The sequence below is a fragment of the Rana temporaria genome, chromosome 8, assembly GCF_905171775.1.
Source record: "Rana temporaria chromosome 8, aRanTem1.1, whole genome shotgun sequence".
NCBI classification, from domain to species: domain Eukaryota; kingdom Metazoa; phylum Chordata; class Amphibia; order Anura; family Ranidae; genus Rana; species Rana temporaria.
Window position 1 is genome coordinate 184,250,208 of NC_053496.1, and position 8,867 is coordinate 184,259,074.

General features: G+C 47.9%; 1 protein-coding gene across 1 annotated transcript; it reads right to left on the reverse strand.

The window, feature by feature from the left end:
* Positions 1–675: 675 nt before the first annotated feature.
* Positions 676–4,808, reverse strand: LOC120909604 (zinc finger protein 271-like). The gene is made up of 4 exons (XM_040321358.1): positions 4,484–4,808; positions 4,197–4,403; positions 3,906–4,041; positions 676–3,207 (listed from the first exon to the last, which is right to left on the reverse strand). Exons 1-4 carry the CDS (start codon positions 4,709–4,711, stop codon positions 1,049–1,051), a joined length of 2,730 nt encoding a protein of 909 aa, XP_040177292.1. The 5' UTR covers positions 4,712–4,808; the 3' UTR covers positions 676–1,048.
* Positions 4,809–8,867: the final 4,059 nt, after the last annotated feature.

An 8,867-nucleotide genomic window follows, 5' to 3' on the forward strand; every position in this document is an offset into this window, starting at 1 on the left:
AGGAACCCAACCAGCAGTGACACTCCCTCCTTCTCTCTCCTAGAGGGACCCAACCAGCAGTGACACCCCCTCCTTCTCTCTCCTAGAGGGACCCGACCAGCAGTGACACCCCCTCCTTCTCTCTCCTAGAGGAACCCAACCAGCAGTGACACCCTCTCCATCTCTCTCCTAGAGGGACCCAACCGGCAGTGACACCCCCTCCTTCTCTCTCCTAGAGGGACCCGACCAGCAGTGACACCCCCTCCTTCTCTCTCCTAGAGGGACCCAACCAGCAGTGACACCCCCTCCTTCTCTCTCCTAGAGGAACCCAACCAGCAGTGACACCCCCTCCTTCTCTCTCCTAGAGGGACCCAACCGGCAGTGACACCCCCTCCTTCTCTCTCCTAGAGGGACCCAACCAGCAGTGACACCCCCTCCTCCTCTCTCCTAGAGGGACCCAACCAGCAGTGACACCCCCTCCTTCTCTCTCCTAGAGGGACCCAACCGGCAGTGACACCCCCTCCTCCTCTCTCCTAGAGGGACCCAACCAGCAGTGACACCCCCTCCTCCTCTCTCCTAGAGGGACCCAACCAGCAGTGACACCCCCTCCTCCTCTCTCCTAGAGGGACCCAACCAGCAGTGACACCCCCTCCTTCTCTCTCCTAGAGGGACCCAACTGGCAGTGACACCCCCTCCTCCTCTCTCCTAGAGGGACCCAACCAGCAGTGACACCCCCTCCTTCTCTCTCCTAGAGGGACCCAACCAGCAGTGACACGCCCTCCTTCTCTCTTCAGAGGAAGCCAGACAGAACTTTGAAGACTTTAGTGATCTCTGATTTCCTTATAAAGAGTTTCTTCCATAATAAAGATCAGAGGAGTGCTCAGCCACGTGTTTTCTGAGGTGTATATCAAGGTGAGCTTCTTCCCAGTGTGAGATCTCTGATGTACGGCAAAATATGATCCATATAGAAGACATTTCCCGAATTCAGGACACTAATACACCTCGAGGGTGGTGTGGGTTCTCTGATGTATGGTAAGATAAGATTTCCATAAAAAAACATTTCCCGCACTCAGGGCAGGGATATGGCTTCTTGTTTGTGTGATCTCTGATGTACAGAAAGATTGATCTTCTGTGAAAAACATTTCCCGCACTCGGAGCAAGAAAACGGCTTCTCACCCGTGTGAGATCTGTAATGTGCAGCCAGCTTGGATTTACGAATAAAACATTTTCCGCACACAGAACAGGAAAACGGCTTCTCACCTGTGTGAGATCTCTGATGATTAATAAGGTCTGATTTTTGTGAATAACTCTTTCCGCACTCAGGACAGGAATGCGGCTTCTCACCCGTATGTACTCTCTCATGACTGATAAGACTGGACCTTACTGAAAAACATTTCCCACACTTGGGGCAGGAAAATGGCTTCTCCCCCGTGTGTATTCTCTCATGACTGGAAAGGCTGCCCTTATCTGAAAAACATTTCTGGCACTCAGGACAGGAATACGGCTTCTGTCCTGTATGAGATCTATGATGAACAACAAGTCCTGTTTTCTGTGAAAAACATTTCCCGCACTCGGGGCAGGAGTACGGCTTCTCACCTGTGTGGAATCTTCGATGTTTGGTAAGATTGCTCCTATCTGAAAAACGTTTCCCGCACTCAAGGCACATATACGGCTTCTCCCCTGTGTGAGATCTTTGGTGTATAACAAGCTCCGATTTCTGTGGAAAACATTTCCCGCACTCAGAGCAGGCATACGGCTTCTCGCTCATGTGCGATATCAGATGTCTGGACAATTTGCCTTTCTCCGAAAATAATTTTCCACACTCAGAACAGGAATACGGCTTCTCTCCAGTGTGAGATCTGTAATGGATATCAAGATCGGATTTCTGAAGGTAACACTTCCCGCACTCTGAACAAGAGTACGGTTTCTCCTTTGTGTGCGATCTCTGATGTTTAGAAAGCTTGGCCTTTTCTGAAAAACATTTCCCGCACTCAGGACAGCAATACGGCTTCTCGCCCGTGTGTGTTCTCTCATGTCTGAAAAGACTGGACTGCTGAGAAAAACATTTCCCGCACTCAGTGCACAAATACGGCTTCTCACCCGTGTGCAATCTCTGATGTACGGAAAGATGGACCTTATGTAAAAAACATTTCCCACACTCGGGGCAAGAATATGACCTCTCCCCCGTGTGGGATTTTTGATGTAGATCAAGGTCTGATTTCTGTGAAAAACATTTCCCGCACTCAGGGCAGGAAAGCAGCTTCTCCCCCGTGTGAGTTCTGTAATGTACGTCCAGTTTTGATTTACAAACAAAACATTTCCCACACTCGGAACAGGAATACGGCTTCTCACCCGTGTGTAATCTCTGGTGCCTGGAAAGATGGGACTTCCGCGAGAAACATTTCCCACACTCCGGGCAGGAATGTGGCCTTTCACCCGAGTGTAATCTCTGATGTCTCGAAAAATGAGATTTGTGTGTAAAACATTTCCCGCACTCGTCACAGGTAAACGGCTTCACCCCCGTGTGAGATCTGTAATGTATGTCCAGGCTCGATTTATTCAAAAAACACGTCTTGCACTCGGGGCAGGAATACGGCTTCTCACCCGTGTGCAATCTTTGATGTCTTCTATGAGAGGACTTGTCTGAAAAACATTTCCCACACTCGGAACAGGAATACGGCTTCTCACCCGTGTGTAATCTCTGGTGCCTGGAAAGATGGGACTTCCGTGAGAAACATTTCCCGCACTCGGAACAGGAATACGGCTTCTCACCCGAGTGTAATCTCTGATGTCTGGAAAAATGGGACTTGAGTGAAAAACATTTCCCGCACTCATCACAGGAAAACGGCTTCTCCCCCGTGTGAAATCTGTAATGGATGGCAAGTTCTGATTGGTGCAGAAAACATTTCCCGCACTCAGGGCAGGAATGAAGATTCACCCCTGTGTGAGACATCTGATGTACAGAAAGGCTGAATTCAGAGCCAAAACTTTCCCCACATTCAGGACAGGGAAATGTCTCCGCCCCCTGAATCCCGGCCCCACCCCTCACAGTACGAGGTTGCTCAGAGTCGGAGGGATTCCATGGTCTATCCACACTGTGAAGTCCTCCATCCATAGTGGAGCTCATTGTCTTTTCTCCTCCACAATCTCCTGTGATGTCCTCATCTTCCATTTTACAACCTGGAGATAGAGTGAGACGATCCTTTGAGGGTTTCTCCATGGCGTGTCCTGGAAAAATAGAAAAACATCATCAATAGATATGAGAGGGTTAGTTCACTTCCATCAAGATTCCATCTGGATCAGGTAGATATGAGTGAGGAGATGTTCTCTGTGGAGGTCCCAACCAGCTGGGACTCTTCCCTCCATCAAAAAACCTTTGGTCCTCCGCCCAGATCACTTCTATATTTACACAGCCTTGTCAGAAGAGCGGGAACCAATGGGGACTGGGAGGGGCGTGCTCTTTACACAATCACAAGCCTAGGCACTGGGTCATGTGATCTCTGATAGACAAGAGGGTCAAAGTTCAGACTTGTAGACCCTTTACCATAGAACAAGTGACCATAGGACTAGACTTCTGGTGAAGCTTGCAGCAGTATTTTCTCCTGCAAAGATAAGTGTTTTAGCTTTACTCCTTATCCCAATTAGATGTTTAATAGAGTTTTATGATAACATTTATCTATAAATCTGCTGGAAGAAGAGGGACCGACCTAAGAAAGGCTCAATCTGTGTTATCATATCTGTGCTACTGTAACTAGGAGTGACACACAACCTAATACTGCCATCTGAACCCCAGGACGGGTATCAGTACTGGGAGGGGACCATTATCAACCTATTATTGGCTGATATCACTCAGCTTCCGCCCTACTCTGGGCCAATCAGTGAGCAGTAACAGAGCAGAGATAAGAGAAGAATATATTATGGGTCACCTGTGCTGATCTCTGTAGGAGTGTCCTCCTCTATGAATGTCCTCGTCATTCCAGCCTCCTCCGTATATTGCTGATCCTCCCTCACATACGTCTCTTCTACGTCACACTCAGTTTTCATGTTCATCAGATCTTCACCCTAAACCAACAGAATGGCAGAAAATAACATCTGTAACATAGAAGTATTTATGATGTGACATCACATAGAAAATATCATCTTGTAGAGTCCACACATCATCTCCACATGTCAGAGTGTTCAATCACTTTATGTTCCCGACCCTCAACTCCACCTACCTGATGATGGTGGGGGACGGTGTGACCTTCCTGTGTGGAATCCCGGGAATACAGAGGACGGGGACATCTCTCTGGAGGGTTCCTGGTATTAGGTGGCTCCATCATATCCTTGTGTCCTTCAGAAAAATCCTCCATCACTCCATACTCCTCATCCTCCTCTTTACACTCTTCTTTAACGTCAATATTATAATCCCTGAGGTTTCCATTCTGAATATATAAAAGGATATTTATTGTAACAAACATGCTTGTGTATAAATCAAAACTTATAGCGATTGTTTCTCATCTACCTGTTGATGGTGGGGGATGGTGTGACCTTCCTGTGTGGAATCCCGGGAATACAGAGGACGGGGACATCTCTCTGGTGGGTTCCTGGTATTAGGCAGCTCCATCATATCCATGTGTCCTCTAGAAAGCTTCTTCATCACTCCATACTCCTCATCCTCCTCTTTATACTCTTCTTTAGGAACAATAATATCATCCCCGAGGTTTCCACTCTGGATAAATAATAAAAACATTCAATGTTACAAATTGTGTGCTTGTGTATAAATATCAGTGATTGTTCCTCATCTACCTGATCATGGCGAGGAATTGATGGACATCTCTCTGGTGGGTTTCTGTAGCTGGATGACTCCTCTGTGGTGTCCTGGTACAGATCTTTGTGTTGTTCCTCCATCACCCCATCCTCATCATCCTCCTCTTTTATCTCTTCTTTCACCTCAACTTTAGGATCTCTCAGGTTTCCACTCTGAATATAGAATAAAAATGACATCAATGGTAACAATGCAGATAATGTACAGATCCTAATGATACTATCAGTGATTGTTCCTCATCTACCTGATGATGGCGGGGGATGGTGTGACCTTCCTGTGTGGAATCCCGGGAATACAGAGGACGGGGACATATCTCTGGTGGGTTCCCATTACTGGATCCATCTGTAGGAAACACACACACTGACTGAATACATTGTTTCTATGTGTTTATCAGATGATGGGGGATCTAGGTGGAGCCTCCGTACTGCTCTCTCCTTTACAATAAAGTCTCCTCTTACCCGGGGATGTGAGGGGCGGCTGATTCTCCATCATGACGTCCTTGTAGAGATCCTTGTGTCCTTCTAAATACCCCCACTCCTCCATGGAGAAATAGACAGTGACATCCTGACACCTTATAGGAACCTGACACACACAATGATACAGTCACCATCCAGACACACCCCTTGTCTGTTACTGGATAATGTCCCAGAATTCCCAGAATCCTCCTCACCTCTCCTGTCAGCAGCTCCATCATCTTCTTGGAGACTTCTAGAATCTTCTCCATGTTGTGTCTTGTAGGGATCGGGGATAGAGGTGGGGGGATGGTGATGGGATTCTGGATTTTCGAGGATCTTGTGAGATTTTCAGTCGATTTCCTCATTACTTCTGTACAGTTCTGTGTTATGGAAAGATAAATATTACTCGACCATAATTCCTCACCTCTATGGTCAGCTCTAGATTATTATTATTTTTTTTTTTTTTTTTACAAGAGCGTTTATTAAAACATTTTTTGTAAATCATTATTACAACAACAACTGAGGTACAAAGCCAGCCAACCAGAAGACCAGCATACCAAGAGCATATTACAGATGTAGGGTTAGAAACCATAGTAGGTATAAACATCAAGCGACAGTTTTCCCAGCATAACTGGAACCTTCAGGGCCCCTGGGCAAGAAACCACGAAGGGCCCCCCTGACCTCCCCCCCCCCTTTTCCATTCATGCCTCGAACTTCCAGTTCTGGGAAAGCATCCATGGACATCCTCCCAGAACCCTCCCCCCCCGGAGCACGCATTCAGCACACTCTGTGACCTCTGTGTCCTTCGAACACAGCTGATCGCACATCACGGTAAAGGGCCAATCACAGTGGCCCTTTACCACGGGATAAGCTGATCACATGTAAATAGACTTGTCAGTTATCGGCAGTCCTTTACATTGTTTACATTGATAATGAGTACTGCCTATCAATGCCCCTCAGTGCCACCTATCAATGCTCATCAATACCGCCTATCAGTACCCATCTGTGCAGCCTATCAATGCCACCTACCAGTGCTGATTATTAGGGCCACCTACCAGTGCTGCCCATCAGTGCCACCTACCAGTGCTGCCCATCAGCATCGCCTCTCAGTGCTGCCCATCAGCATCGCCTCTCAATGCCGCTAATCAGTGCCCATCCGTGCAGTCCATCAATACCTTCTATCACTGCTCATCAGCACAACCTATCAGTGATGCCTATCAGTGCTCATCAATGCTGCCCATCAGCATCGCCTCTCAGTGCCGCCCATCAGTGCTGATCCGTGCAGTCTATCAATGCTGCCTATCAGTGCTCATCAATGCTGCCTATCAGTGCTGATCCGTGCAGTCTATCAATGCCCATCAGTACCTTCTATCAGTGCTTGTCAGCGCAACCTATCAGTGCTGCCTATCAGTGCTCATCAATGCTGCCTATCAGTGCAGCCCATCAGTGCTCATCAATGCCTCCTATCAGTACCCATCTCTGCAGCCTACTGTATATCAGTGCCCGCTACCAGTGCTGCCTATCAATGCCACCCATCAGTGCCCATCCGTGCAGTCCATCAAAGCCCATCAGTATTGCCTATCAGTGGCACCTATCAGTGATCATCAATGCCGCCTATCAGTGCCGTCCTCATTTATCAGGACTCTAAACTGAGAGTGTCTCTCTCATACAGCCCAGAGCCTGCACTGACAGCCCCCCCTCCCTCGCATAGATGTGAGTGGAGAGAGACGATCTGCTCCTTCGCCTCCCCACCCCCTTCTCCTTCTGTGTGCACTGCGGGAAGTGTGAATGATCAAATTCAGCTGCTTTGCTTCACACTTCCCGCGGTATACACCGGAGGAGAGGGATAAGATCATCTCTCTCCTCTCCCATCCACGTGACGGAGGAAGAAGCGGGAGCTGCCTGTGCAGGCTCTGGGCTGTATGAGAGAGACGCTCTCAGCTTAGAGCCCTGCGGCGGCAACCCTGCTGAAGCTCCCCAACAGTGCTGGAACACCAGGGCCCTGTCGCAAGTGCGACCTTTGCAATCCTGGCAGTTCTCGCCACTGCTTCCCAGTCATCCTCGGAGAGAGACGGGATATCTGCATGCCTCTGATCATAGAGGAAGGTAATCCTAGGAGAGGTTAAGGGGGACGATTTAGAGTATATAGCTGAAAGGGGATTGAGAGGATCTTCCTCCAGAGAGCCAGAGCTCAGCGTAGTAGAAGGAAATTGGCCATGCCGCCGTTATAGGTAGGGAAAATCTACGTTTAAGATCGTCAAAGGGAGCAGCAGCTTGATACCATGGCGGCCCAAAGGGCCGGGTCCAGGACTGAGAGGTCAGCTCTATACTTATTCTCCACAATGTGCCCGATTCAGCAAAGGACGCACATCCAATGATACGATTACAATGTGGTCAGATTTATAGCTCCTCCTACAAGTTATATCGTAGAGTCTCAAATGTTTTACTAGTTAGGCTCACTGACCCACCAGGAATTGTTACCCATGGGTCAGATGTAACCCCTTCATTTCACTCACCTCTCCAGTCATCAGGCTGAGGATCTCCATGGTGAGGTTCAATATCGTCTCATTCCGGGGAAATTCCTTCCTTACATTCTTCACAAAACTCGAAGTCTGCTGATTCTCCATCATGACGTCCTTGTAGAGATCCTTGTGTCCTTCTAAATACTTCCACTCCTCCATGGAGAAATAGACAGTGACATCCTGACACCTTATAGGAACCTGACACACACAATGATACAGTCACCATCCAGACACACCCCTTGTCTGTTACTGGATAATGTCCCAGAATCCTCCTCACCTCTCCTGTCAGCAGCTCCATCATCTTCTTGGTGACTTCTAGAATCTTCTCCATGTTGTGTCTCTCAGGTTTTAGGGAGTCACATGGAGGCACTGTGATGGTCATATGATCACCTGACTTCATAAGAGGAAATCTCTGTATTGGAGAACCAATAGAAATATCATGTTAGAATCCCAGAATCCTCCTCTCCTCTCTGGTCAGGTCTGTGTATTATTAATAGAGATAAGAGTGATGTCATGTGACCTCCCAGAATCCTCCTCACCCCTCCGGTCAGGTCTGTGTTTTATTGATAGAGATAAGAGTGATGTCATGTGACCTCCCAGAATCCTCCTCACCTCTCCGGTCAGCAGGTAGATGATCTCCAGGGTGAGGTTTAGTATCCTCTCAGTCATGTGACCCCGGTCCTCCTCCATCTTCACTGATGTGGTCATGTGACTCTGGTCAGCCTCCATCATCCTTGATGTGGTCATGCGACTTCAATTCTCACTGATGTGGTCATGTGATCTATGCGGGTTTCTCTGTAGATGGATAGAGGACAATTGTCTGCATGGTATTGGTTGGACAATATTAGGACAGGGATATAAGATGTTGATAGGCGGGCTGTCCTCAGTGTGAATTGGCACGTGTAGATTGGGTTACTTGGTGTTTCTTGCCCCTGGCAAACCTGTTATATTTTGTTCTACCTCCCTGAACCGAAATGACACCCGTTTTATCTCTATAGGATCTTTCTTTAATTGTTTACTGGTTACCTTTCCTTTTGCCACTTGCTGAATGTCAGTAAACCAACAATAAATACTATTACAGTGTGGCCTGGTGACGCTGCTTCA

Coding starts and splice junctions, on each gene's coding strand:
- LOC120909604 (XM_040321358.1), bottom strand. CDS start 4,711: ATGTTTTTATTATTTATCCAGAGTGGAAACCTCGGGGATGATATTATT. Junction 4,404..4,483: donor CCATCCCCCACCATCAACAG/GTAGATGAGAAA, acceptor TTATATATTCAG/AATGGAAACCTCAGGGATTA. Junction 4,042..4,196: donor CCGTCCCCCACCATCATCAG/GTAGGTGGAGTT, acceptor CTGTTGGTTTAG/GGTGAAGATCTGATGAACAT.